General features: G+C 54.9%; 8 protein-coding genes across 8 annotated transcripts; 5 read left to right on the top strand and 3 right to left on the bottom strand.

Annotated features, from left to right (window-relative positions):
• Positions 1-47: 47 nt before the first annotated feature.
• Positions 48-1,697, bottom strand: QBC33DRAFT_577502 (26S proteasome subunit RPN7-domain-containing protein; the record flags this gene model as incomplete). The annotated part of the gene is made up of 5 exons (XM_060430985.1): positions 48-263; positions 321-1,082; positions 1,147-1,427; positions 1,485-1,529; positions 1,634-1,697. The coding sequence occupies 5 exons, from the start codon at positions 1,695-1,697 to the stop codon at positions 48-50; spliced, it is 1,368 nt and encodes a 455-aa protein (XP_060284694.1).
• Positions 1,698-5,225: 3,528 nt separating this feature from the next.
• On the top strand, positions 5,226-8,521 carry QBC33DRAFT_448976 (fungal-specific transcription factor domain-containing protein; the record flags this gene model as incomplete). The annotated part of the gene is made up of 5 exons (XM_060424499.1): positions 5,226-5,508; positions 5,583-6,336; positions 6,397-7,026; positions 7,237-7,621; positions 7,688-8,521. 5 exons carry the CDS (start codon positions 5,226-5,228, stop codon positions 8,519-8,521), a joined length of 2,886 nt encoding a protein of 961 aa, XP_060284693.1.
• A 936-nt stretch (positions 8,522-9,457) lies between these two features.
• QBC33DRAFT_618673 (putative Xaa-Pro aminopeptidase) lies at positions 9,458-12,409 on the top strand. The gene is made up of 5 exons (XM_060432714.1): positions 9,458-9,814; positions 9,977-10,080; positions 10,338-10,464; positions 10,545-11,756; positions 11,862-12,409. The coding sequence occupies exons 1-5, from the start codon at positions 9,768-9,770 to the stop codon at positions 12,064-12,066; spliced, it is 1,695 nt and encodes a 564-aa protein (XP_060284692.1). The 5' UTR covers positions 9,458-9,767; the 3' UTR covers positions 12,067-12,409.
• On the bottom strand, positions 12,175-14,206 carry QBC33DRAFT_535104 (concanavalin A-like lectin/glucanase). Its single transcript, XM_060427591.1, has 2 exons — positions 13,690-14,206; positions 12,175-13,625 (listed from the first exon to the last, which is right to left on the bottom strand). The coding sequence occupies exons 1-2, from the start codon at positions 13,785-13,787 to the stop codon at positions 12,386-12,388; spliced, it is 1,338 nt and encodes a 445-aa protein (XP_060284691.1). The 5' UTR covers positions 13,788-14,206; the 3' UTR covers positions 12,175-12,385.
• A 124-nt stretch (positions 14,207-14,330) lies between these two features.
• Positions 14,331-16,283, top strand: QBC33DRAFT_535102 (glycosyl transferase). Its single transcript, XM_060427590.1, has 3 exons — positions 14,331-14,596; positions 14,667-14,939; positions 15,008-16,283. The coding sequence occupies exons 1-3, from the start codon at positions 14,520-14,522 to the stop codon at positions 16,158-16,160; spliced, it is 1,503 nt and encodes a 500-aa protein (XP_060284690.1). The 5' UTR covers positions 14,331-14,519; the 3' UTR covers positions 16,161-16,283.
• Positions 16,284-16,666: 383 nt separating this feature from the next.
• Positions 16,667-18,466, top strand: QBC33DRAFT_379357 (phosphoribosyltransferase-like protein). The gene is made up of 4 exons (XM_060424051.1): positions 16,667-17,020; positions 17,085-17,419; positions 17,477-17,589; positions 17,693-18,466. The coding sequence occupies exons 1-4, from the start codon at positions 16,801-16,803 to the stop codon at positions 18,336-18,338; spliced, it is 1,314 nt and encodes a 437-aa protein (XP_060284689.1). The 5' UTR covers positions 16,667-16,800; the 3' UTR covers positions 18,339-18,466.
• Positions 18,467-19,885: 1,419 nt separating this feature from the next.
• Positions 19,886-23,769, top strand: QBC33DRAFT_379368 (uncharacterized protein). Its single transcript, XM_060424052.1, has 7 exons — positions 19,886-20,096; positions 20,155-20,220; positions 20,284-20,342; positions 20,396-20,414; positions 20,474-20,539; positions 20,596-22,331; positions 22,433-23,769. The coding sequence occupies exons 1-7, from the start codon at positions 20,094-20,096 to the stop codon at positions 23,526-23,528; spliced, it is 3,045 nt and encodes a 1,014-aa protein (XP_060284688.1). The 5' UTR covers positions 19,886-20,093; the 3' UTR covers positions 23,529-23,769.
• Positions 23,770-24,830: 1,061 nt separating this feature from the next.
• Positions 24,831-26,434, bottom strand: QBC33DRAFT_535091 (ribosomal protein L1-like protein). Its single transcript, XM_060427589.1, has 8 exons — positions 26,344-26,434; positions 26,228-26,232; positions 26,098-26,166; positions 25,990-26,042; positions 25,875-25,931; positions 25,720-25,816; positions 25,573-25,668; positions 24,831-25,507 (listed from the first exon to the last, which is right to left on the bottom strand). Exons 1-8 carry the CDS (start codon positions 26,355-26,357, stop codon positions 25,245-25,247), a joined length of 654 nt encoding a protein of 217 aa, XP_060284687.1. The 5' UTR covers positions 26,358-26,434; the 3' UTR covers positions 24,831-25,244.
• Positions 26,435-27,827: the final 1,393 nt, after the last annotated feature.

The following is a 27,827-nucleotide window of genomic DNA, read 5'->3' as shown; positions in this document are numbered from 1 at the left end:
AGCCTGGCAATTCACAAACGCAACAATGCATGCACACTACGCACCCACTAAGGTATGGATGCACCGACCAGTTGTCCGTCATTGGCCTGTCCTAGGTTGATCTGGCCGCCAGGAAACTTCCGTTGTCCCTTGACCTCGAGATCGGCTGCTACGAGACTCATCCGCCGAATGCTCTCGACAGCCTCCCTTTGGTAACTCTTGGCCGTAGCCAGGGCTTTGAGTTGCAGCGCCAGCCTGGCGTCAGCCGATACCGTGGTTACGAGCTGCGTGGACGGTCAGCGAGATGCACACCCATGAATCTATACTCAAAAGGAGCTGACCTTGTCGATAGCATTGTATCGCGCCTGCAACGTCCCGGATCGGATCATATCAACCAATTCCATCTCTATGGACTGCCCCGGAGCGGCGAAGGCCTCGTTCATGCTCTCCAGCGTAACGCAGGAGAAGGGGATGAGATATTGCACGATGCACTTGCTTCGAATTTCCTCGTAAATCTTTTCGACGTGGGATTGCAGGTAGACGTCGAGGAGGTAGTCGGCACGGTATGATTCCAGGATGGCAAGGCAGGCTGAGTACCTCCCGTTGACAAACTGGGTGACTGCCCTCCGAATATGAGGCTCTAATTCGAGGAAGGCCCGGAACTTTGCGTTATCGAGGACCTTGAGCTGGAGATCTTTTCTGTCCATGGAGGCGAGTGCCAGCAGAGCGCCATATATCGCCACGTCGTTCGGGCTTGCCACCTCGTCGTATGAAGTGTTGGGAATTGCGGGATCTGTCTGCAAGAAGCTCAGGGCCGCTTCATGGTATTTTCCCTGACCTAGAAGTGCGATTCCATGGAGGACCTTCAGGTATGGCTGAAGGGCCTTCTCATCGTCTGCGCTCAGGTTTCCCGCCATTTTATTCACGTTGATAGCGGCCATGGCCCACTCCCGGCGTTGTAGTGATACCCTCACGAGGTGTTTCCCAACGTCAACGATGTGCTTCGGTGTGCTGATATCCGGTCTCATCCGCGTGTATGCATCCATAGCTTTATTTAGGTCCCCGATACTCTCGTAGTGCTTGCCGAGGTCCTCGTTACCCATCTAGAGGAGAACCGATATCTCAGTGAACCGGGCCATTTGGAAGTTTAGATACGGCAAAACTTACTCGGATACTCTCTTTGATAAGGTTGTTCTTATAACCTTTCAACTCTGCCTCCAGGCGGTGTGTGTCCGCTCTGTTGGACATCTCGGTGTGATCGATCCACTGTTGATCAAAGACTGCCTCTGGTTCGGATGGGGCAGCCATATGGAGGCTTTCTACCGCCGCTTGGTACCGCCGAACATCTCTTCCCCTCTTCGCTTCAGCTACCGCAGCTTTCAAGGCGTCGACACATAAAGTTTGGGAGGTGCGGCCGATAAGGAACAGCCGATCGAATCGAGTGCGACCTGTAAATTGAATTAGAAGCTCGAGCCGCAGCTGACAACGTTCTAGAGTTGATTTACCTCGGTAGTTCTGGATGTAGAGATCAAGATCTAGCTTCGGCGTGCCTAAGAACCATGTTGTGTTACCATGAGCGTCCCTCCTAGGTGAAGTAGCAACAAGAGAAATGAAGCTCTAAACCGTGTAGGCAAGACCGGTAGGGCATCCAAACCTTGTACGACAATCCCCCGTTGGCTCTCCATGATGGTGAAGAACGAGCGCAGTGAGTCCGTCATGGTGTGCGAAATACTGCGACGAGGCTGAAGTTGGCGATGCTGACGGCGGTTGAAACCTTAGAGGCGAGGCTGAAGTTGTGATAAGCACCAAGGTAGGTCTCCTGGCATGAGGTCAGATGTGGGGGATTAGATGATTGGCTGAGACCCTTCTCGGTAATGGGTCCCCAATCAGATCCATATGGAACCGGGCTTACGTATATAGGCCGCAGGGGGTATGGTTATTCCGACCTTAGTTCACGAAATCTAAGATTCACAAAAAGTTCCAATAGGCTCGTGCGTAGGATGGCAATGCTTCATATTACCCCAGGTCCCAAAGGGGCTCACATGATTGCCCACATTTTCAGACAAATCTATCCATGTTGCCTATTCCAAAACTCAAGTTACTTATTTATCCATAAAACGTAAGCCAAGGTGTTCTTTTACATCGTGTAATCCGCACGTTATACGTAAGTTGCGAAGACGGTATACGTTCCGTACAGTCATCGGGCTGCACGGAACCAATTCAGCGCTCTAAAAAAAGAAGGCAGCAACTTGTCACTATATTTAGCTTCCACTATTAAGAGGCCATTGAACTTTGGTGAACTGTGCTCTTGGGTGATGGGATCGTCGGACCCTACAGATACACTACGCTAGGGACGGCTTAGGTTGCCAATTGATGGTGCGGTGCAATGCCTTTCCACTGCTTGGCACTCGTGGGTGGCTTCGGCGCGTTGGCAGGGGGGCTCCTGTGAAGAATAGCTTGTCAGGATTTGCCCGTTGACAGCCGAAGTGGAGGCGACCAGGACGAACGAGGAGACGCGAGCCAGGGTCCTTTGGTGGGGCGCTGCGCGGTGTGGGGCGCAATGAGGTCATGCCAAGCCGCTTGTCGCAGCTCTATGCGCGATCCATGTTACCTACCGGATGGCCCCCATACGAAGTACTTTTTCCTTTCTCATTTTCAACCCCCCTCTCTTCTCTACTTGCTGTGCTGGGAAAAGGAAAGGAGAACGGGCATCGACGGAAGCAAGCGCGATGTCCCAGTTCTGTGACAGGGAACCACCTAGTTACGTATGTCCTTTGCAAGAGAAGCACCCTTAATGCGACCAGATTTGCAACAGGAAGCCACTGCGCTACGCACACTGTTCCATAGCTAGGTAGGTACACACAGCTTGGACGTACACGGTCCCGCGGTAAAACCAAACCCTCAATTTCCAGCCCCGCCAGGCCAACGCAGGCCCCAGTTCCCGTCAGGCTACTTGCCAAGAAGGGCGAACCCACTGTCCCCCTTCCACGGCCTTGCCCAATGAGGGTTTCCCTCAACAAGGGTTCAACTTAGTCAAGGCTTGGGAAGCCAATCACTTTGATCTAACCTCTGATTGACCACTGATTCATGCAGCCTCTTGCAACTCGCAACAGCGACCTGGGAAGTGGCACAAAGGTGGACATTCACACCCCCTTCCAGGCTACCTACAAAACGCTGTGCAGGCATGCCCTGGGCGATCAGATGGAGGCAGAGAAACAGATAGCAAAGCACAAAACGTCCCGGGTTGGCTGCCCGAGGCGGGGTGTAAGTTGACCGACTACCTACTTAGTAGGAACAGCACCTACGAGGCTGCAGGATAGAGCGCAGGTCAGACAACGCCGTGTCTCGGATGGCAGCTGCCACTTCCACAGAACCGTGGATCAACGTAATCTGACAATATTTTTATTGTTTTTTTATTCCGTCCCATCTTTCCTTCATTTACTGCGTATGTACCCCCTCTCCCACTGACCTGGTGCTTTTTCCCTCTTGTAGCGTCGGATCGGTCGACTCCAGCCGGGAATAATACGCAGTAGGGCAGAACCGGCGTCAGGGGGTCTTACTGTATTGAGCGACTGAGGAAGAGAGGCGACATGGGAGGGAGGCATGGATGTTCCTCGCAAAATACCCGTTGGGGTATGCTCAGACGGTTCGGTTCCATCATATGTGCACTTTTCTTATGATGTACACGTATATCCATGCCATGATCCCCGCTATCCCGTCTTCTTGCTGCGCACGTACGCACGCCCGTGTCACTGTCGTCTTTCGACGAATTCGGAGTCTCAGTATAAGCTGCCATACTATGGGAGAGAAAGAAGAGAAGGGGCCTGCAACAGGATGATGCCCCGCGGGGCTAAATGGGATGTTTCCGGAGGAGTTCCATTGCCATGGATGTTCATCCCAGGTACTGTAATCCGTACCCACCTCTCCACTACACAGTGGGTAGCCCGGGTGTACCTACCTTGACGAGGCAGGAGCCACCTGGTAGTGCTGGGCTGCTGGAGCGTGCTGGTACCTCTTCTTAGGTAGCCGGGTGGAGACAAGTACTTGGATGTACATTTTCTGCTCGTGGTCGGGTCGTGCCCCATGAGTTCCAGGGATGCGGAGCGATTCCCTCCCTCCCGTCATTGGTCCCCCGGACTTATCGCTAATAACGCGTCCGCGACTGACGACTCCTGTGCTATCCCTATTCTACCCACTCCCAGGTCCACCTGCACTCATAACTCGACCTCCAACTCGAAGTCATCCATGTACTATGTAGGATTCACTCATGTACTACCTTGATGCTATGTCTGTTAGTTCGCCCCCCCTTCCCGAAGAATCGGTTGACCCTCCCAGTGCCTCCCCAATCTACACTGCACATTGTTGGTCTTGCGTGCCCCCCTTATTGGCCTCCGTCTATGCTCCCAATTTGCAGTGATCTTGATTTTGTTCTCCCGGCGCTCCGTCGGTTCTCGCGTCAAATATCCTTGGCAATCTATGGACACTCTGTTACTCAAGCGGTTCCACCTCCAAGTCGGCACTGGCACACGCATCCTCTGCCTTAGCGGTTCCACTAGGAATATTGCCTCGCTTTCATTAACAGCCTTCCCTCGAATCCCCAACGCATCTTGTTTGTAACTCTTGGTTCGCTCCCCTCTCCGATTCCAGCCCTCCTCTCGCCGCGTCTACACTACAGAGTACTCCTGCAAAGTAGCTCCCCCCTTCCCACCCCTCTGTGTCTATATCCCTGTGCTCCGCGGGGAGAAGTTCAGAACAAGCGAACAGAGCCTTGACCAGGCGGCTATTGTGTCCGACTGGCGACCAGTGGGAAGGTTGTCTTGGCTTGCCCTACGATCCACACACCCCTGTATGGCCTACCTCCTTATGTATGTATTGTATCCGTACATGTGTACCTCCCACCCTACCGCCCCCATAGTACACTACTACCTCCCTGGAGCCCTTCTTCCTTGTCTTTGTATCTCTGGCTTGCGCGCCCCTCCAGCCCGGGCCCAATCTATTGCTCTTCGCTCCGTGGACAAACCACACTATGTGCTGCGGGTCTCCTCTGACATGCAGATCTCCTTAAGAAGCCCCGTCGAGCAGTGCCAAGAACCCGACGGAGGACGAGTTGCCCGCCAATTGACCCACGCGGGATGGCTGATAAGGCAGCCCGGCTCGGCGAGCTCAAGAAATCCCAGCGCGACCGTCCTCCATCTCAACCGCCGCAGCACTCGACCGCCGACACCAGCAACCCTGCCCTCGACGCCATGGGTTCCGGAGCATCTCCCGATGGCTCTGAAGACGAGTCGGCTTTCTCGTCTCCCGGGGACGATGTGTCCATCCCGGGAAGCCCCAGGTCGTCGGCTGCTCATGTGCAAGTGAAGGCAGAGTCCGTGGATTCGAGCGGAGCGCGTAACCCTTCCGCCGGCGGTTTGAGCATGCCGGTCCAGAAACGGCGGAGGGTGACGAGGGCCTGCGATGAATGTCGACGGAAAAAGATCAAATGCGACGGCAAGCAGCCTTGCACCCATTGCTCTGTCTACAGTTATGGTAAAGCCACCGACGCCCTCCCCCCCCTTCATCCTGTTTCCCCCTCTCTGCGTGCTGACCTTTGTAACCCCCAGAATGCACGTACGATAAACCATCTAACCGGCGTAGAAACCCGGCACCGCAGTATATCGAGGCGCTGGAAAGTCGCCTACAGCGAGCGGAGGCGCTCCTCCGCGAGGTCAGGCCAGATGTTGACCTGAACGACCACAATCTTGACCCGTCTATCCAGCAGGAGTTTCGCAACAGAGAGCAAGCCAGGGCTCAGGTGGCAAGACTCAGGACCGAAACCGCCAGGCAACCCGAGAGCCAAGACGCGAAGATCATGTCCATGATCGAGGCCATGGGCCAACTGGACCTATCTGAAGGTGGCGAATGGGACTTCCACGGGACCTCGTCCGGCGCCGTTTTCCTGAAACGCATGAAAGAGCACTTTCGAGGCTTGCTAGGCAACGACTACCGCACCCCCTTTGTTGTTCGACCTCTTCGTCCGCCGGGTCTGTTCAGCCTCGACTCGCCCAGATCGAGCTCCGGCTCGCCCTGGGACCTTTCCGCCCTGCCGAACATCTACGATCTTCCCCCGCGGGAGAGAGCACGCACTTTATGCTACTATTCTCTAAACTGTGCTACCTGCTTGCTCAGAATCGTACATATCCCATCCTTCTACGAGATGTTCGATAGGGTATACGAGTTGCCGCCCGAGAAATTCGGCACCGAAGAGAACCGGTTCCTAGGACTCCTGTACTCGGTTCTCTCTCTCGGCTGCATGTACAACACATCGGGGAATGACCCGTCTAATTCCGTCGACTACAAGACCGCCATGGACGAAGGGTATGATGTCCCGATCCACAGAAGCAAGACAGGAGTTTAATCCATTCTGCGTTTGTTTAGGTTGAAATACTACGCTTCGGCACGAGTTCTACTCCAGGATGTCGCTGAATGCAGAGATCTAACCACCCTGCAAGCGTTGCTGTTTATGCTTCTCTTCCTCCAGGTGGCCGCTAACATCAGCGGTTGCTATTCTTTCGTTGGTATTGCCCTGCGATCCGCGATCCGGATGGGCCTACACCGGCACTTGAAGCATGCAAAGATCACTCCTATCGAGGACGAAACGCGGCGCAGATGTTTTTATGTTATCCGACAGATGGACACATACATCTCCACCATCCTTGGCTTTCCCATGTTGCTGAACGAAGAGGACATTGACCAGCCGTTACCTACCGAAGTCGACGACGAATATATCACCAAGGACGCGATTCTTGCACCACCGGCAGGGACACCGTCTTTTCTCCAGGCGTTCAATGCACATGTGAGGCTCATGAGAATACTTACGAAAGTGGTGAAACACATCTACCCTCAGAAAGTGGTCCATGAATTCGTTGCAGACGAGGATACCAGGAATGCTCCCTACCTGGTCGAGTATGGGAAGATCCGGGAGATCGAGGAAGACCTCCAGGACTGGTACGAACAACTTCCCACACATTGGCGGCCTAGTCCCGAAGGGCCGATTGAAGTGATCCGGTATATCTCCCAGTTTTCTGTTCCAGCATTTGAGCTCAGCTTGATGAGCCCTTCGCCCAGCCGCCTCGGGCTGCTCCTTTCTCACTCTCTCTCTCTCTCTCTCTCTGTCTCTCCCTCTTTTCCCCCTTGTGCTTGCCCATCCTCCGCCTCCCAGTCCCGAGTACTCCCCCTATTGCTATGAATTGGCCACTAATGGGAATCATTGCGCAGAGTTCGGACTATTCTGAGGTTTGGCTATGCGCACGTCCAGATGATGCTCTACAGACCGTTCCTACACTACGCCTCACCACGACTCTCTGCTGGCAAGAATATCGATGAGAGGTATTACGCCTGCGCGGCAGCTGGGGTCAGTGTCTCCCGAAATATCGTCCACATCGGGACCGAGCTTCGAAAACAAACTGTGCTTATCGGGCCGTACTGGTTTATGCTTTACACCGAGTTCTTCGCCATCTTGTCCCTGGTGTTCTACGTACTCGAAAACCCGGACAAGTCTGGCTCTGCAGAGATACTAGCGGATGCAAGGGCGGGACGAGAGGTGGTCGCGAGCCTTGCTCGGAGAAGTATGGCCGCTGATAGAGTCACCACTACTCTGACGGTAAGTGCCGAGCCCTACTTGCTGGGGTCTGGAAAGGGGAGGAGGGCTTTGCTGACCAGTTTTAAGTCTCTCTTCGACCAGCTTCCCGACAAGCTCAAAAAGATGAAGGGCCGCGCCATGCCGACGAGAAAACGCTCAGCCCCGGTGCCAAAGTCGGGCATAGCATCAGCACAGGCTCGCCCCGGTTTGCAAGGCGCTAAGCCTCAGCGTCGATCCGAAGAACTCAACCGACCACGGAGCGGACCGGCCGGAGAGAACCACCCGACATCTCTCCACAGGGCATCGCTCGACACGGCGGGAATGCACCAGGGCCTCCATGGCCAAAACTTCTCGGCCAACTTCCAGGACCTCTTGCCATTGGACATCCCCTCGACGGGCGAGAGCTCGGAAACAAGCAGCACACCGGGAACCATGCATGCGCAGCTACCGAATTACCACCAGATGCATACTCCTAGTGCGAGCCACAAACCGCTGCACAAACTAGACGAGATGATGTTCCCTTCGGGCGACCCGTTTGCGTATCCAAACCAGCAGCCTCTAACGGATTTCACAAGCCAGGCGCAGGGCGGACATGCCGGCCCCCCCGGGAGGAGCCAGCAGCCAGGGTCGATGCAGTTCTACATACCCAACCTTTACGACGACATCGAAGGCCACCTGCTCGGGCAACCAGCACCGTACTTGGTTCAACAGGACCAACAAAGCCAACAGGGGCTCGGCCTTGCCTCGCATATGTATAACCCGTCCAATATGGTACCCATGCAGCAGACACCGCCAGCACATCACCAGAACTTAACTCCGCAGCGGCAACAGCAGAGAGAGTTGGAAGACATGTTGGCAGACCCGAATTTCCGAGAGGATTGGGGAGACATGCTTGGCAACTCGGGCTATAGGCAGCTGTAGGGCTTGCCTTTCTCGGATTCGGTATCTTGGGAAGAATAGTTGCGGTATCTTGTCCTAAAGGCTACAAAATATCATGCACTCTCTTTTAGGAGTTGGAACAGTCCGGATAGATTCAGGGTGGAGGAGATCCACATACAGAGCTGCTAGTCAGTTGCGACGAAATATCCTCTTGACACGACTATGAAGCTACGATCTTCTTGGACGGTTTGTTCAGATCCAGTATACGGGGATCCGGTCCGGGGGGCGCACGTCGGTTTGATCGCTTTATGCCACGAGGGGGAAAGAAAAGCATTGTGCGTTACGCATCGGCATCTTATGATACCCCACGGCTGGCTCTGAATCGAACGATTTCTCTCTCTACATACAACACATACTCAGTTTTATTTATCCAGCATCAAAGTTCTGGCTGGCTGTACATATTTCCCCCCCTTTTCATTTGCACATATATATGGACGGTTGAGATAGAAGGCTTGAGGTGAAAAAGAGGAGAGATTGATGAAGATGCATGGAACAAGGAACGGGAAAACAGGGAACCAGGTGCGGCATTCCGCCCGGACCTGATCCATCGTGGACATGGGACTGGTCCCATCCAGTGAATTAGCATTACGAAAGTATGACTCGACTCTGGCTCACGAAGCGTCAAAGACTGGGTCAGGTCGGGTCAGGTGAGGCCAGGCAGGAGGGCTGAACCAGCAGGAAACAAGATGCGGCGTTGTAGACAAGGTAAGGTAGGTAGGTTAGGTAGTAGCATGGAGGTAAGGGACAAGGACAGTGGGTGGGCGTTTCTGGATGAGTCGTACTGTGTACTGTAAGGATTACTTGGTTTCTGGCGTCGGGGGCTCGCTGAACCGCTTGGCCAACTTCGTATCTTCGTATTATGGAGGGGAGTGTGATGGAGACTATTGACTAACGCAATTTACGTGTGTCATTGTGCCACAAAACCCCAGGGCTGATAGATATTTATTCGCTCTCTATTCCGTCCAGACGTCATTCCGCAGCATTTACACGTCGCGCTCCCATTTTCTCCCCGTTCTCGTTCCTTCCGTTGGTGTGAAGGGTAGTAGGGCCGAAACTCTCGGCATCCATATCCGGCGGGGAACCCTTGCTGACCGAGTCGTGCCTCTTACGGTGAAGCACGGATAATCTCCATACCAAACTCCCCTCGATACGTCGATACGTCGATACGTCGACACGTTTGATACTTCTTGATTCTGGGTCGTGCCAACACTCGAGCTGTCAGATAAGGATGGAAGTCGATCATGAGCTGGTCGAGGTGGATGAGTTTGATGCGCTGTATGTATGCTCGAATGAAACTTGGGAGAATGGGAATTCTCCCCCGTTTCCCTTCCACCCGCCGCCAACTCTCCTGCCGGTCTCGCTAGGGGTCCTACCGCCCCATTGCACTATTGGGACATGCACCAGAATACTGACACACATGGATTAACCAACGGCTAGGGCTATCGAGGTGAAGCTGTCTCCCACATCTACAGCTGCCACGGACGAAGTTGAAGCCCGTGCGCTATGGCCTTTGGTTGCTGAAGCTAGCGGCAAGTACCCAGGTAATAATGAACCATCATCTCGTCTCGGGCGGTGTGCCATTCAGGGCCTCTTTCTTGACAAAGCCTGATTTTCATCGCACGGTGCCTATCGTCCCCACCAAGTGGTTCGGGGGAGTGGAGAATACGCTGGACCGGTGAAACTGGGCGAACCGTGACCTCGGAGCCGACTCCTCCCTCGGAGTTGGCACCGTTGACATTCTGGGGGCGTTTGTCCCTGAATCGGGGAGCTTTGCTAACTTGTGATGTTTCGCCCAAAGCCAAGGAGCATGCAAAGAAGGTTGCCAAAGAGCTCGGTGCCAGAGATGGACTCATCTATCTGCTGGGCCAAGAGTCCCAGCGGTACGAGGACTCGGACATGGCCCCTGAGTTCCGACAGCGTCGTTAGTATGTGCTTGCCTCGGGCGGAGCTCACCCCGGCGCCGCGAAAACGAATGCCCTAGTTTCCTGACCAAGGCAAAATCTAGCTTCTACTACCTCTCCGGCGCCGGCTTCGCCAACTGCGCCGTGACCTACGAGATCGCACGCGACTGGCTGATCCTATGGATCCCGTACACGGACCCGCGCCAGGTCCTCTGGTATGGCACCACCCCGGGCATCGCCGAGTGCAAGGAGCGGCTGCACGTCGATGACGTGAGGTACACCTTCAACCTCACCTCGTACCTGCACCGGTACCTCCGCCAGCACCCGCAGACCACCGTCTTCGCCCTCCACCCCGGCCAGACCCCTAAGCTCGACGGCGACGGCGACGGGCCGCCGACTGGCGCGGCCGCGCCGCACATCGACACGGCCCGCCTACGACCCGCCATGGACGCGGCCCGGGTCGTCAAGACGGACTACGAGGTCGCCCTGATCCGGCAGGCCAACGCGGTGACGAGCGCGGCGCACCGTGCGGTGCTGGAGCGCCTGCGGCGGCTGACAAACGAGTGCGAGCTCGAGGCCATCTTCCAGGCGACGTGCATGGCCCGCGGGGCCAAGAAGATGGCCTACCCGGTGATCGCCGGGTCGGGCACCAACGCGGCGACCCTCCACTACGAGGACAACGACCAGTCGCTGGCGGGCCGGCAGCTCGTCGTCCTGGACGCCGGGTGCGAGTGGGCCTGCTACGCCAGCGACGTGACGCGCACCCTCCCCCTCACGCGCACGCGCACCCGCGACGGCAGGTTGGGGGGCGGCGGCGGCGCCATGATCGCCCCGACCCCCGAGGCGGCGGCCATCTACGCCGTCGTCGAGCGCATGCAGGACGAGTGCGTCTCGCGCGTGCGGCCCGGCGCGTCGTTCCGGTCGCTGCACGCGCGCGCGTGCGCCGTCGCCGTCGGGGGCCTGCTGCGCCTGGGCCTGCTGCGCGGCGGGACGGCGGGCGAGGTGCTCGCGCTGGGCACCGTCGCGGCCTTCTTCCCGCACGGCCTCGGCCACCACGTCGGGCTCGAGGTCCACGACGTCGCCGGCGGGGAGCCGCTTCTGCTGCCTGCTGCTGCTGCTGCTGCTGCCGGGGGCGGCAGAGGGCTTGGGGGTCTGGGTACACGGGGCCGTGGCGCGGCGGGGAGGAGGGAGTGGGTGTCGCCTGAGATGGCGGCTGCGCTGTGTCGCGGGGGCGGGACCGCGTCGTCGTCGTCGTCGTTGGGTGGGGGCGGGCGGAGGCTGGAGAAGAATATGGTTGTGACGATCGAACCGGGCATGTGAGTAATTTCCTCTTTCCTAAAGGTGACAAACAAAAACATGAAAAGCGTGGAAAGGGGGCTGTCGGGAATAGGGAGAACGTTGGCTGACCCGCCGGCCCACAGATACTTCTGCCGAGAGTACATCGAGGCCTACTTCCTCACGAACGCGGCACACGCGAAATACATCGACAAGGCCGTCTTGGAGAAGTACTACCCCGTCGGCGGGGTGCGTATCGAAGACGACATCCTCGTCACGGAGGACGGCTACGAGAACCTGACGACGGCGCCCAAGGGGGACGAGGCACTGAGGATTATCAACGGTAGCTAGGCGGCTTAGAGAGTTTACGTGTCTCTCTCAACTCGCTCGCTTCGTTGGTTGGGAGGTCGGGTTTGAGGCTGCGTGTGAGATGAGAGAGGGTCATGAGCAAATTGTGGCAGGAAACGCATGCTATCACGCCCAAATACCAATTGAACCTCGGCCAGCAGGCGTGGTCTAAGTCATCACGTATCTTCATTTCGGCTAGCCTGAAGTGAGAAGCAAAAAAGAAAGAACAAGACATAATGCATAATTCAGAACGCCCGCGCCTCTCTCTGTATAACATAGACCTTGCATAGGTAGCAGCCTCGTTTCCCCCCTCGCTTCCGTCTTACAAATACTTCTTTGGCGACGCCTTCCGTCTCTTGTAGAGGATGAATGCCGCGACTAGCAGCATCTGGGTGCCGATCATGACTAGGATAAGCTTCGTGTGACCGGGGGCGCTCGCCTTGATGCTCTCCTGCATGTTCTCGTGCTTGTCGACGACGAAGGACTTGACCGCGTGCTCCGAATCGCGCACCTTCTGCACGAGGTCGGTCCTCAACATGTGCATCTCCCTCTCGAGGTTGGCGATGCGCTGCTCGAGGAGGTCCAGCTTGTCCAGCTTGTCCAGCCGGTCCAGCACGGACAGCCGGCCCTTGAGCTCGCCGAGGAAGATGGACGTCTCCTCGTGTCGTTTCTCGCCCACAGTGTTCTGCGTCGCGATGGTGCGGAAGATGGTCGATAGGTGGTGGTTGACGCTCTGGAGGCGGTTGTGCAGGTCCGTGAATTGCGCCTTGGAGCTAGTGAATTGATCGGCGCTCTGGTCGGGAATATCATCGTCGAAAGGGGCGTCTTGCGTCAACCCGGCCGGCTGTCCGACGGTCTGGCCCGACCGGCCGAACACCATCTGCGGCCTTTCCTGCTGCTGCGAGCCCTGATCTTGATCTTGGTTCTGGTTGTTGTTCTGGTTGTGCTGGTCCTCGGTGAGCACGACTAGCTTGAACACCTCGAACGAGTCCGGGTTGTCGGCCGAGGCGGCCGTGATGCCGACGTGGTAGCCGGGGGGGATGCGGACTTTGTCGCTTTCGAAACACAGCCTGCCGTCGACCTCTACCCTGAACGTGGAGTCGGAGTGGCGCAGCTTGACCTGCGAGGGCCGGCCCAGGTTTCGGTAGGCGAAGTTACAATGTCCAAACGAGAGCTGATCCACGTTGGACTTTTTGTAATCCGTCGAACCGTCGTTCAGGAACCCGCGGATCATGCCCCCGTAACCCCCGTGCCCGTCGATGACGAGCGCGAGACCCTCGAATTTCGACACGGTGTAGATGCTCCCCGTACCAACATCATGGGCACCGTTCCGCACGAGCCAGATCTGCAAGTTTCCCCCGCCCCGTTCGGGGCCCGTGGCGCGGAAATCGACATCGGCAATCCAGTTTAATTGCTGCAGTTGCTTGTCCGACCACACGGCTCCGCGCTGGTTGCCAGGCGCTGGAGGCGTGAGGATTACTTTGTTGGAGAGGAGCTCCGGGAGGTTGGGAGCACCCTGGATGGCGAAATTGGGGATCGAGGACTGTCCCTCGGGGCTTATCCTGCACGAGGAGCTGTGTTAGGACCAATCGATCACGAGCTACACGGCAGACGAGTCAGACATACCTAGCTCCATGGCCGAAGCTGATATCGTTGACGAGATATTGGGCCTGAGCCTGTGCGAGGCTCGCGACCACTACGGCGACGCTTAAAGGTAAACGCATCGCGGACGGGTGCGGTACTGGATCTGGGGCGTCTATGCAGTGCAAATCGTGCAGCGCTCAAAGCAAAAGGAGAGCAATTCGCAATTCGCTTTTTTTTTCTTCGTTTTTGCCGGAGCTGCTCCTCCCGGCTGAGGACACTTGGACACTTTGCAGTTGCAGATGTCGAGGCTGGCTTCCCCAAACTAGGGAGGTACCTAGGTATTAACCGCGACACCGGGAGAAATATACAGAGCAAGACAAATTTATGATTGGGCCTCAGGGGTATTTCGGAAAATCCATATATAGAAGAGGATTAACATGCAAAGAAAAACGAACAAGCAGCCACTATCATTACATCCAAATACGATACGATGGACAGAGCAATGTAGTTCTTTTCGGGGGTTGGGGAACCTGAGACAAGATTCTCGTGCCTCAAAAAGCCAGCTTTCCAAACCTACCCCCGCATGCAGGAGCTTCCAGGAGCTTCCCCAAGTGCAAGTTAGCAAGCGCCACAATTGCAAGGGTCTAGCTGCGGGGAAAAGGTGTGTTGACTGTGGCTTGAACCTCTTGAATTAGATTGGATCCAATCGGCGCACTGCCAATCAAATTTGGCCCACATGCCTGTGCTGGTCTGGCCCCTGTTAACATGCAACGAATTCCTTCGCTCCCCCAGAAAAAAAGTGCCCCTCGAGCCTGTGCGACTTGCACCGACTTCGAGAGGAGACGCAACATCAGGCCAGCCTCAATGTGTCCATGGCGGAGAACTATCCTACTCTCGCGCAATGCGCGATAGTGGCTTCGGCCTTCAAAATCCTTCTATTCCCAGCTTAGTGAGTTCTTCCCCGCCGTCTTTCCGACGTCTGACCTTGGCCTCACCACTGACAGCTGAATCCCCAACAGCAAATCAACAGACTTCGAAGTTCATCGCAATTGGCTGGCAATCACCAACAGCCTCCCTCTCTGGGAGTGGTACTACGAGAAAACCTCGGAATGGACCCTTGATTACCCACCTTTTTTCGCCTACTTCGAATGGATCCTCTCCCAGGTAGCGAAGCTGGTAGACCCGGCCATGCTTCGCATCTACAATCTTGAGTACGACAGCTGGCGGACTGTTTACTTCCAGAGGTTTACCGTCATTATAACCGAGTTGCTTCTCGTATATGCGCTGCAGATGTAGGCCCTTCCGTCGCCCGCTGGTTGTTGTGTTTGTGTGCCTGGCAGGCAAGGCTGATTGACGATAGGTTCGTGGACTCATCAAGGGGCGGTTCGAAGCGTGCAGCGCAAGCCGCAGCGATCTCTGTCTTGCTCTCTCCGGGGCTGCTGATCATCGACCACATACATTTCCAATATAACGGTTGCATGTATGGCATCCTAATCGCGTCACTCGTCTTGGCCCGAAAGAAGTCAACCTTGCTTGGAAGTGGGCTCATTTTTGCGACCCTGTTGTGCATGAAACACATCTACCTATACCTGGCGCCGGCATATTTCGTTTTCCTGCTTAGGGTCTACTGTCTATCGCCCAAGTCCGTCTTCAGGATTCAGTTACTGAACTGCATCAAACTGGGAGCAGGGATAGTCGTAATCTTCGGCATCGCTTTTGGCCCTTTCGCGTTGAAGAAGCAGATCCCTCAGATCCTCAGCAGGCTCTTCCCCTTTGCCCGGGGGCTATGCCATGCGTACTGGGCGCCAAATGTCTGGGCCATGTACTCCTTCATGGACCGAGTGCTGATCCTTCTGGCACCACGGATGGGTCTGTCTGTCAAGGCTGATGCTCTGCAGAGCGTTACACGTGGCCTCGTCGGTGACACCTCCTTTGCCGTGTTGCCGGATATCAGCCCGAGGATGTGCTTCCTCTCGACACTTGTACTTCAGGCCATCCCCTTGCTCAAGCTCTTCTTCCAGCCAACTTGGGACAACTTCGTCGGGGCGGTGACGCTCTGTGGCTACGCATCCTTCTTATTCGGCTGGCACGTCCACGAAAAGGCTATCCTGCTGGTCATCATACCTTTCAGTCTCATTGCGCTGAAAGACCGCCGCCACCTCAGCGCCTTCCGGCCACTGGCAGTTGCGGGCCATGTGTCGCTGTTTCCCCTGCTCTTCACGCCGGCGGAATTCCCGATCAAGACCGTCTACACGGTCTTCTGGCTGATGTTATTCCTCATGGTGTTTGACCGCCTGGCACCGGCGTCCAACAGTCGGCGATTTTTCCTCGACAGATTCAGCACCTTCTACATCGCAGTCAGCATCCCCTTGATCCTGTACTGCTCGATGATCCACAGGATTGTTTTCGGGAAGCGCTATGAATTTTTGCCCTTGATGTTTACCAGTTCATACTCGGCGATAGGGGTTGTGGGCAGCTGGGTGGGCTTCCTCGTCGTCTACTTTACGTCGTAGACGGGTTGAACCCAAATATGGCGGGGTAGAGAGGCATATTGGGCATCCAGCTAGCTCTTGCCATGTATTTCAACCCAAATACAAAGTAATTACAATATTGTCTAACCTGGGTAAGGTCTTAGCTACAAGTTCCTCTCCAATTAGGGGGCCAAGGATGCAAGGCGAAGCCCCAATTTGCTTTCTTTACTTTTTCCTACCTAAAAAGCAAATAGGGAGGAAGAAAGAAGAGTGGGTGCGTCACTGCATCGCAGAGCCCCGCAATCACTCAGGTGAATGGACAATCCCTGTCCGATTTTTTCCCCATCCTAACTCGGTACAAACAGTTTGCCCCACGGGATGACTCGCCTGAAAGTATAATCTTGAAAGCGTAACCTCAAAATGATTTCGTTATAAAGACTAGCATCTCGTTGCTTCTACAATCCTTTGCTTTAACTCGCCGGGTCCCTACCTGTCCTTGGATCGATTCTCATCGGCCTCGACACCTCCTAGCTTCCAGCTGCGAATAACTTCACACACACCTCCAAGTCATCCTCTCCAGAATTTCCATCCGAACGATCTTCAGGCGCGATATTCGCTTGGCTGGCTATCAACGTCCGTCCTCCGTCAACCTCTCGACTCGAATCCGGCGCTGAGCGCGACGATGGTTAAAAACATTGTCATCCTCTCTGGCAACTCGCACCCCACCCTCGTAGACAGGATCTGCAACATACTAGGAGTTCCGCCATGCGATCGTATCCTATCCAAGTTCTCGGTGGGAGAGTCTCGTTGCGAGATCAAGGACTCGGTGCGAGGCAAAGACGTCTACATCGTGCAGTCCGGGGGCGGGTCGGTCAATGATCACTTCGTAGAGCTCTGTATCAGTAAGGACTTCCAGCCTTGCCCTCGATTCCCCTTGCAGGGCGGCACTGACGAGGGTGTAAACAGTGATATCCGCATGTAAGACTGGCTCTGCGAAGAGAGTCACAGCCGTCCTCCCAATATTTCCGTACTCGCGCCAGCCCGACCTGCCGTATAACAAGGTCGGCGCACCCCTGTCCAAACCCGCCGTCGAAGTTCCCAAGGAATACACTTTCGAGAGCGTCCCCCCTACTCCGGGTCCAGGTGTTCCCAAGACCAGCGCCTTCGCAAACGGTATCGACATCACCAGGATGCTAAGCAGGACTGCTCTTACCAACGGGCGCGCATCTCCTATCCCAAACGACCTTGGATCTTCGGCTTCGGGAACGGCAGGCCTGAACGCAGCTAATGGGCGCCCAGGGGTAGGTTCAATCCATTCCGGAAAGGGGGAGAAGATTATATGCTTACAATCAAAACAGCCACAGCACCAATCGCAAATCAGCACATTTGAGGCAAAGCGCGGATACAAGAAATGGATCGCCCAAGCAGGGACTTTGGTCGCCAATCTGATAACATGTGCGGGCGCAGATCAGTAAGTACGATCGGGCATGAGGTCTAGTCCTTTTCAACAAGTTCAGGCTCGCGCCAGGTTGTGCACGCCGAGCTACGGACAAAACTGACTTGAGATCCTGCAGCGTCGTGACGCTTGAGCTCCACGATCCCCAATACCAAGGGTTCTTCGACATCCCCGTGGACAACCTCTATGCCAGACCGTTGCTCAAGGGATATATCCAGCAGAGAATCCCCAACTACAAGGAGGCAGTGATTGTCAGCCCCGATGCCGGGGGAACCAAACGAGCGACCTCGATTGCCGACAATCTAGGCATGGACTTTGCTCTGATTCACAAGGTAAGGTCACAAGTACTGAAGAGGAAGCACGGCTATTTACTCGAAATGCAGGAACGGCGCCCGACCAAGATTACAGAGCGACAGAATGCTACAATGATGCTTGTGGGCGACGTTCGCGACCGCGTTTGCATTCTCATCGATGACCTTGTCGACACAGCGAATACGATAACGCGGGCTGCCAAGTTGCTGCACCGTGAGGGCGCAACCGCAGTGTACGCCCTCATTACCCATGGGATTATGAGCGGCGATGCTATCGCCCGCATCAATGCATCGGCTCTGGACAAGGTGATCGTGACAAATTCGGTCCCCCAGGACGAGCACCGGGCCCTGTGCCCGAAACTCGAGGTGCTCGATGTCGCACCTATTTTCGCCGAAGCTATCCGCCGCGTCCACCACGGAGAGTCTCTCAGCGTACTGTTCCAGCATGATTGAGATGTCCGGAGCGCACGGGAGAAGACGCTCAGGCGAGCCATGCATATATGGCTGGATCTTAGCCGCAGACCTAACCTAGAGGCAAGTCCAGTTGAGCTCGGAAGTGGTTGTGAGCTATTAGAGAACACGGCATACTTGCTCTACATTGAACCTCGTATCAAGATTCAAGAGCGTGCAGTGTTGGTTTTTGAGAGCTAGAACCAAATATGGACTTGGAAATTCGACGATGCGGCGGATTGAAGGCTGAAGAGAGGAAATGCTTTTAGTCAGCGTTGCCCCCACCCTTACCGACAATCTCCTGACGCCAGCTTGGTGTTCCTGCAAGGCTGACGACCCAATTGTGGGGCAGACCCACTTTCGAGTTGGAAAAGTGGCAGGCGGAATTACAAGGGTGGTGTGTCAACAGCCAATTGTTTGTGACACCGGGGATCAACCTATAGCAGTCCCAACAAACATGCCAGGTAGGTTAGGTAGGTAGGTTAGGTAGGTAGGTAAACAACAAGATCAAAAGAAACGGAGTTGTGGTCATATTCAGGTTACAGTTTGTCAGAGACAGTGGGTTGTTCAGATAGCGCACAGCGATAATAAAAGACTGAACATTTCCCCTGAAGGTCTAGACACAAGGAGAATGAAGATTGGATGGATCATGGATCAGTGTCCCCAGCTCGACAACCCCAAACTGAAGATGCCTCCTCCCCAGCTACAGACCTATCTAAAATGGCAATTGAGGTATTCAATGCTCTTGCCTTACTAACTAGGTATCTAACTGACATCTGCAAGTGAACCATACTTACAGGAGACTGAAAGTTGGATCGAGTACCAGGAAGCTCAATGAAGGACAGAGGTGAGACGCGATGCCAACGCGATGCCAACCCACTGATGGATTGTTTTGCAGAGTTCCTGTGGCACGTAATACAACCTCCTATGTAGGATAATGTGACGGGTGTTTGTCCTTGGCAACGTAGAGCAAGTCATTGCAATGGGAGGCGAGTTAGACTTGGGGAGCACCCAATTGAAAGAAATAGGCGGGGAGAGCCCTACCTTGGCAAATCAATTTGTACAAAGCCTTTTCACGGTCGTAAATATTTGAAAACAGGTCCAATTAATCTGGTTCAACCAGCAGATGAAAGCCCTCTTTGAGAGGAGCAGAATGAGTACAAGAACGTTGCTGAGTTATGCTTGTGAGGGTTTCGTGCAGAGCAGAGACGAAGCTGGAGAAGTTGGGGTGCCTTTCTCGGAGCGATCCCGTCCCTGTCCGGCGGGTCCGCCAACCCATGGACCTAGTCCATTACCTGCGTTTCCATTTGCCGTCCCTCCCCTTGTTGAACTTTTTCCTCCTCCATCCTCACCCTCTCCCTCACTCCTGGCTTTCGCGTTTTTGCCTCACTGCCAGACCTCCAGCCCACCACCTTCGGTCCACCTGGCATCAACAGCCAGGGGATATCCACACCTGAAATCAATTTAGACACGGGTACACGATCTGGCCTGGAACGCGTTCAGCAGCCTTGCATGTAAGTCCTCCAACCCATACCTATGCCCACCAACCCTGCTCGACGCTCCACCCAACTCCAACCGATCGCGACTCCGACCACAACAGCCTCTGGGACAGACCACAACACCCATCAATCGCTCCCTGCACACCACTCTATCTCATTAATTCAACTGGTCTTATCATTCTGTTAGTGGCAAGGCTGACCAGCCTTGCAGAAAGTTTTCGGCCCACCCACATGTGTGGGAGGACGACGCGCCGCCAGGATGGTATATGGCTCCCCCGACCTTCTCCAAGCTCCCTCTGACGCTCACACACCACCTTTAGGTTCTATTCAAACGAAAGCCGGTGCAGTTTCTAACAGTACCGGAAATTGCAAATGACGATGCGGAGGTCCGTGAAGCCCCTCGCCAATACACAAACCAACCACGAATTGAAACTGACAGGCCTATCCAGGTTTGGCACATCCCCCAGACGGGGGAGATCTTCACCACGTACGACGAGTATCTCTATAGGTTTGTTGCACCGCCTCTCCCTGACCTTCCTGACTTGACTAACTGGCCAATAGACTCGACTTTTATAAGCAAGTAAGTCAGCCATCGAAGTCGAGCGCACGCGTCATCTCGCTTGCTCACACACATCGCAGCGCCGATTCATCTGCCAAATAAGTGGCCATTCTGGCCTCACTTTCTTCGAAGCCCTTCAAAGCGAAGTATGTCCATCCCCCCCCCTTTCCACGCTCGATGGCCACACTGACAGGGATGCAAGCTTGCTGGCGCCGCCGAAGTTGAACAGGCTTTCCCCGAGCCCCTGAAGGGTCCAATCCTTCGAAAGGTGCAGTTTCAAACTGTCTCCCGCATCGATGCCCTGGTCGACCAAATATACGAGGAATTCAAGAACGACTACTATCCTGGGGAGGCCGTCATAGTCGAGGTTGACGGGCGCGAACGGCAGCACGGCGTGGTTCGAGACAAGACGAGATTCGGCAGCAAGGTCCTCCCTGATGGCACCCTAACTCCACCATACTCGCGGTATTTTGTCAGCGTGGACGGGCAGGCCGAAAAGGAGGCTGTTGTTGACGACTCACACATCCTCCGCGATAGGAAAGCGTTCACGAAACTGGTCCTGCGGTCCTTCATCAAAAAGACAGTGACAAGGGAGGCTTGGAATGGTGCGCCGTGGCTGGTCAAGCATGACGTTGCTTTACAACACAACATCGATACCCGGATCCCTCCGCATTTGCTATACAACAACAAACTGCTAGAGAGGAAGCAACTACAGGTGCAGAAACGGTTGTCACAGGGAGACGCCAATGGCCTGTCTAGTTCCTTGAATGGGTCTGGGCCCGTACGACTGCCCGAGCTGAAGCCGGCTCCGAAGAGCCATAAGTCCCAGAAGCACCTGAACCAACAACATCAAGGGCCCGGCGCTGGACCCAAGGGCAGGCAAGGCGGATTTGCCAACCCGGAACCTGGCCAGTTTGTCCATCTTCCCTTACCCGGAAACCCGTTCCAGTTCCCCATCTCCCTGCGCGACCAGAACGTCTCTCCGATCTATGCGCAACAAGAACCGCCCCCGCCTCCGCCACCACCGAAATACCCTATCGAGGATCTCCAGCTGGAACCGCGTGGCCGTGTCCGACCGAAGTTGAAGTACATGTGTAGGGACCCACCAGTGGCGATCGAAGACAAGGCCCCGCTCGGCGACAAGGTCTTGATGAAGTCTGTCGGGCCCTTGTTGGAGACCTGGGACACCTTGAATGTCTACTGCGAGATTTTCACGCTAGACTCGTTCACGTTTGACGATTTTGTGGAGGCCATGCTAGTTGCCTCGGAGGACGTGCCGTGTCAACTTTTCGACGAGATCCACTGCGCCGTGCTCAAGATTTTGGTGAGCTCCGAGTCAGAAGGCGGAAAGGTGCAAATCCAGCTGCCGGAACTTGACGAAGATGAGGACGAGGATGAGGATGAGGATGACGAGGAGGCGGATACGAGCACAGCCACATCCCCTGACCCGCAACCTCAACCCTCGGGTCGAGCGACGAGAAGTAGCCTTGCGAAGCAGGAGGCCGAAAGGTTAGCAGCGGAAGCCGCAGCTGCTGAGAAGGAGTTACAGGATGTCGAGGAGACCCCGAAGCATCGCGCCGAAGATCTCCTTGCCGGCTATGACTGGATCGAGCATCTCAGACAGCGAGACTTCCAAGATGGTGGTTGGGAAATGATCATGGTCGGGCTATTGCACCAACTGTCCAAGAACGAGCGACACAAGGCCAGCTGCGACGAGCTCCTGGAGCAGCTGGTTCCACGGGATGTCGAGCCGGTTCAGGAGACAGTGCGTCAGCACTACGCCAGCCTTGATGTCAACTACCGCGTGCAAGCCCTACAGATTATCTGCATGCTAACTGCAGAGACCAAATCCATCCGTGGATATATGGAGGACTGCAGTGAGCAGATGACATCATACAGGAAGGAGAAGATTGAGTGGCAGAGAACGAGAAAGCAAGCGTAAGTGGCCTCTGGTTTTTTTTTTTTTTGGTTTTTTTTTTTTTTTTTTTTGACTTCGTTCGTGTGCGACGATCCATGGGCTAACAACTAACCTGTCTCAGACTCGAGGACTTGAGAGCATTGAATGACCAGCGCAAGATACTCTTGCCCGAGAATCTCCCTCCCAGTCCTCCACAGGAAGCTGCTAAGCTCAACGGCGACGTCAAAATGTCCGACGTTGACGACCTGCCTGCGTCGGACGAAGTGGCGGACACTGACGACGATGTTCACACGGGCCGATCCCTTCGACGTGGCCAAGACCGTGCCGCCGAACGGAAGCGCAAGCTGGAGAAGCAACAGGAGAAGAAAGAAAAGGCCGAGGCGGCTGCCAAGGTGCCAAAACAGTCAAAGCAATTCATCAAGGTGCTCAAGGACATACAGAAGAAGGAAGAGGAGATCAAGAAATGCGAGGACGAGATCGCTGTCATCGACAACGACCTCCGGGAAGCCGACTGCCCACGAACACGCGTGCTGGGCAAGGACCGTTTTTGGAATCGCTACTATTGGTTTGAGCGCAACGGTATGCCATACGGCGGTCTGCCTGACAGCTCAACAGCCGAGGCAGATTACGCAAATGGTTGCATTTGGGTTCAGGGACCGGACGAGATGGAGCGCGAGGGATATATCGACATGATCCCCGAGTACCAAGACGAGTACAAGGCCAAGTTCGACATGACGGTGCCGGAACGCAAGGCCCGTGAGGAGGGTCCGACCCACGTCTTCAACGCACTGCAGTGGGGCTACATCTCGGAACCGGAAGACCTAGACGGCCTGATTGACTGGCTTGACCCTCGGGGTTTCAACGAACTCAAGCTGCGTAAGGAGATTGTGAATTACAGGGAGAAGATGGTGAAGAACATGGAGAACCGGAAGAGATACCTCAACCCCCCGGCGGAGGAGAAGAAGGAAGAGACTACCAAGCGCATGAGTACTCGTGGCCGGTCCACCGCGATGACGCCGGAACCGCCGTCGTACCGCTGCCTGAAGTGGCAGAACACTACGGCCCTGGAGGAGCTGGGCCACCTGCACAGCGAGCAGCCGCCGCCGACGACGAGATCGCGCAAGCCGTCCAACAAAAGGAAAGAGGCGACAGCCGAGGCGGCAGCCGCGCCGGTCACGACCAGGTCCAAGAAGCCGCCGGCCCGCCAGGGCAGGTAATATGTTTTCTAGGGCTTGGTCGCTGAAGTCCCTGGTCTTTGTTTTGCTGCCGCGTTCTGGCGGCCTCAACGGATTTTCGGGCATTTGATTTGCATCCGTCGCCACTCATCTCACTTCGGGTTTTTATACGAAGCCCCCATAACCATTTGGAAGATGAAGAAGGCCTAACGGGTAGGTGTGGTGCGTTTTGGTCTCTGGGCCGGTTGAAGGGGGATTCTAGGCGTTCCGGGGATGTCACGGACTGACTGGAAGGGGGTGAAGGTTCGCAACAACAGGCGAGCAACCAAGTATCCCTAAGGGGTTTATTTATTCCCTGGCGTGTGTGAATATTTCGAGGAGTTTGGTTGGTTCATTCAGAAAAGAAAGGGAGGTGCTTATAAAAGCGGTTTCGTCGTTTATCTCGTCGTGGCTTCCACCCCTCCCCCCCCCCGGACTTGCTTACATCGCAGGTTCGTTGAACGGCGTAGTCTAGAGGTGGCCACCTAGCCAGTCTGCCAGTATAGAGAGTATTTTACCCCTGGTTTGCCCCATACATAGAGTTGGAGAAATGAAGTAAATTCCACATATTGAGCTAGCCCTGCCTCAGCACACGTATGTTTGCTGCCATGTAGGGTGATGAAGAGGTTCCTAAACAGAATTCTATCCAGACCTCTGGCCGGTTTCGTCCGTCTATTAACAGAGGTACGTACACTTGAGATGGACCGTGCACATTGGGCAGGGTAAGCCACTAGCCCTAATGGGCCTAGCGTGGCCGTCCGCTCTGCCATAAAAATCTCGAAATCCATCCTCTCCCTCTTCCTTCTCTTCTCTTTTTTCTTTCCTCAGCAGGCGGTCGGCGGCCAATTCCCTCTCTCTACACCGTCAAGTGAAGAGTTTGGGGATTGGTCTTCGGCTTCTTGTTTAAAATGGCGGCTCCACGAAATGTGGCTTGCTGAGGGTTAACTCGCTTTTTTTCACAAGAAAATTGCTCTATGGGTATCCTTCCGTTCCCGGCCACCGATATAAACGTCGACCACCTATTCCCTTACTCATAATGCCGCGGACGACGGTATACCCATCAGGTCCGGGACTGTGGGGTGGTCGCGACAACATTGCGAAAAATTTTCGCCTTTTTTTATAGTTTCTGTGGTCGAGGTTATGTCCTGCACCTGTGTTGCGGGTGTCCACAGTGTGCCCCCTCGGCCCGCTTTTATAAAGTGATTCTCTGGGGCTTGGATTGGAGGTCCTCTGCGTGCCTGGCATCAGGTCGGATCCCTCCTCCTCGTAGTGCACTTGAAGATACTTGATTTGTGCATTTGATGAAGCCCCTGAGATCTTTCCTGTACATTGCCAACGGGACGACTTTTACGGTATTGCAATTGCATCGAGAAGTTTCTGCTTCCAAGTCTTTGCTCGCAATGAATCGAGGCCCCATTGGGAGGCCGCAGTGGAGCCAATGCACCTGAGTTCTTCCTACGCGGTATGCCTTCAAGGCATGTGAGCTCAGTCCTGCTACAGATCTGTAGTCGTACAGGAAATTGTACTGCTCGCGCAGCAAGATGAACCCCCCGTACCTCCCTCAAGTCCCTTCTAGCAATCATCATATTACATTGTTGCATGTAGCATCGAGCAATTGGAGAGGCTTCGTTGGATTGATCAGCTACGGGATAGCTATGGTACCTGGCCTAAAGCCGTGATAACGAGCCGACCCCAGTCCATCCCAGGTTGATGGCTCCTTTAGTAGAGGCGCTTAGGAGGAGACATGGTGGCCTTGAGCGTGAGAGATCCCACGTTCTGCCAGCCCTTCTTCAGCAGCGACACCAGGTAGTTGATGGCCAACATGATGTTGGCGACCAGTTCCTCCTGGGTCATGCCGACGTTGCCGACAGCGACACCCATGCACAGAACCTTCTTCAGCTGGAACTTGATGGTGGACTTGACCTCGGTGAGCTTGGCAGAGAGGTCATCGGCGTGAGAGACAGGCGTGGGGAACTTGCCGGCTAGGGACGGTGTCAGCGGTTTACCAGGGTTAGACTTGGCCGCAGCCAGAAAGATCAATACGCACCCTTGGACAATCCAGGACCCAGGATACGAGGAATCTGCTTGATCAGACTCTCGGAGGCAATGAAGGCGTCGTACTTGCGGGCAAGCTTCTTGATGACTGTGAGATAGTTAGCGGGCTGTCCTAAATAGCGGGGGTAGTCCCACTGACGCTTCTTGTTCTTGTTGAGCTTCTTCAAGTCGTCGGCCGACATGGCGTCAACACCGCCGTGCTTGGCACGGTCGATATCGTGCTGGTCACCGAGGATCTGTAAAGGCCTGGTTAACCCTCTCCCCCCGCACACCTCGCTTCGACTTGTTACGTACGCAGACGCCCATGTTGGGACGAGGGATGGTGGGCAGCTTGACGGTGCCAGAGAAACGCTGTTCGAACCATTGTCAGAACCCGGATTTGTCATGATATCGCAGTGCCGGTCGGTACCTTGTCACGCTGGGGGTCATAGTTCTTCAGGCCGATCTGGAGCTCGACGGTCTCTGGGCATAATATTAGCACATCGGTTTAACGAACAGGGGGGGCAGGCAAACGTACCGAGGAAGTTGCGCTTCTTGGTCTCGAGGCTGTACTCGAGAACGTCGGCGACGTTCTGACGCACTCCGGCTGTAGGGAGAAACGAGCATATTAGCAATATCCAGGGCGACAGGTTTGTCGAAATGCATACCGACTCTGTTCTAACGGTCAGCAGTGCCCTATAGAGAATTGGGGAGGATGGAGGCGCAGCAGGGTCTCTGTTTCGGCCTCCATCTGTCCCCAAGTTACGCCAGGATGAGTTCTTACGTGATCTTAGACATGATGGCAGTCTTCCAATAGAAATGGGCTTCTAATGGTGAGGAATAGGCGTCGTAAGAGAATGATGGTGGTTTGAATTTGGAGGAGTAAAAACTTAGCCCACAAAATAATTATTGTGCGGGGCGGGGTGAAAGTTCGCGGGTCCGGAACATTGTGTAACCTTCCCGTACTACAGGTGGGTCCCGCGGCCGGATCTATGTGGCCAGTCAATTATGTTTCAACTTTTGCGAGCCTCATTCATTGGGGATACGAGTGTCAATGTCACGGCTCTGAAACGGACCACGCCAGCTCTGCGTAGATCCGTCAAAAACGGTAGGGAATCATGGCGATGATATGGAAGTTGGTAATTCTCTCTGTGTCTGGGGTCAAAAGTTGACGACTGGTACGTACTGAAAGTCTGAAACAGACCTTCTCGAGGCGAGGAGATCTCGAAAGTCTCCTCGGAGCTTCAGAAGCTCAACCCCACCAATGTGGATGCAGCCTGGTGAAGCATTGGGTGTTGTCCTTTCCCAGTTTGTCAGTTTGTTTGGCGAAACCGCCCAGTTAGACGGGTCAAGATCACTCCTGCTATATCGACTGAATAGCATGATGCTCTAGCTCCATGGCTACACCATAGCCCCCTGCGTGTTGTGCATTCCTCGATACCACCTTCTGAGTCGTCCAGTCGGAACGAATGAAATAGTTGGATGCTCTTGTTTCCCCGCATCACATCGAAGCACTGCTTTCACCGGAAAGCGGCTCTGGTCTTTCGACCGGGATTCCTACCAAGCAATCCTGGGGAACACATCCGTGCGCTCATACGTTGAAACGCACGACTGCCGTGGGGGCCATGGCGCTGCCAACACTTGCCGTGACTATCCACAGTCCCTGGGTTAAACAAGCCGTATACAATATGTGAACTTTGAGGTCAGTACCAGAAGAGCCCTGTCGATGGGTCAGAACCAGAAGAGCCTCGGTGATGACACAGCTACCACCTGCATGCCTACATACAGTATTTCCTGATGGACGGGTGGGCGAATGTGACAGAGGGGAAGGGGATCGGTTTGTTTCCCGCTATGATGATCCTTTGTTTCTTTAAGACTGTTAGTTCACAAACTCCCGAGACCCTAGTCGAAGATCATTGCTACCCCGGCACCTTCTAAGTCTGCGCCTCAACGTCTTAGAGCCTCAGTTCCCGGGTGGTCATTCGTTCTGGGCGCATGGGGTTGGTGGCTCAGCGTATCAAAAGCCAAAAAGGGCCCCCATGCCAACAGGAAAGGTGATCCCCTGCTCTGAGGAGGCAGGCTTTGTTTCTTGTTCGATGCTACACTGCCATTGTGGCGATGTCCTACCACCCTGGTCTCTCCTGGCTTATAATGATGGAAGAGCCCTCCCCTTGCGGGGATGCCTTCTTCTGTTCGCCATGAGGTGATAGTGATCCTGTGTACAGGACACATCTCGACCTTACAGCCCTGGCCGTCCAGCTTGCTCTC

This window comes from Phialemonium atrogriseum, assembly GCF_030411735.1.
Source record: "Phialemonium atrogriseum strain 8032-3 unplaced genomic scaffold QBC33scaffold_9, whole genome shotgun sequence".
NCBI classification, from domain to species: domain Eukaryota; kingdom Fungi; phylum Ascomycota; class Sordariomycetes; order Cephalothecales; family Cephalothecaceae; genus Phialemonium; species Phialemonium atrogriseum.
The sequence above is the reverse complement of the archived record's forward strand: the minus strand, read 5'-3'. Positions and strand labels throughout refer to the sequence as shown.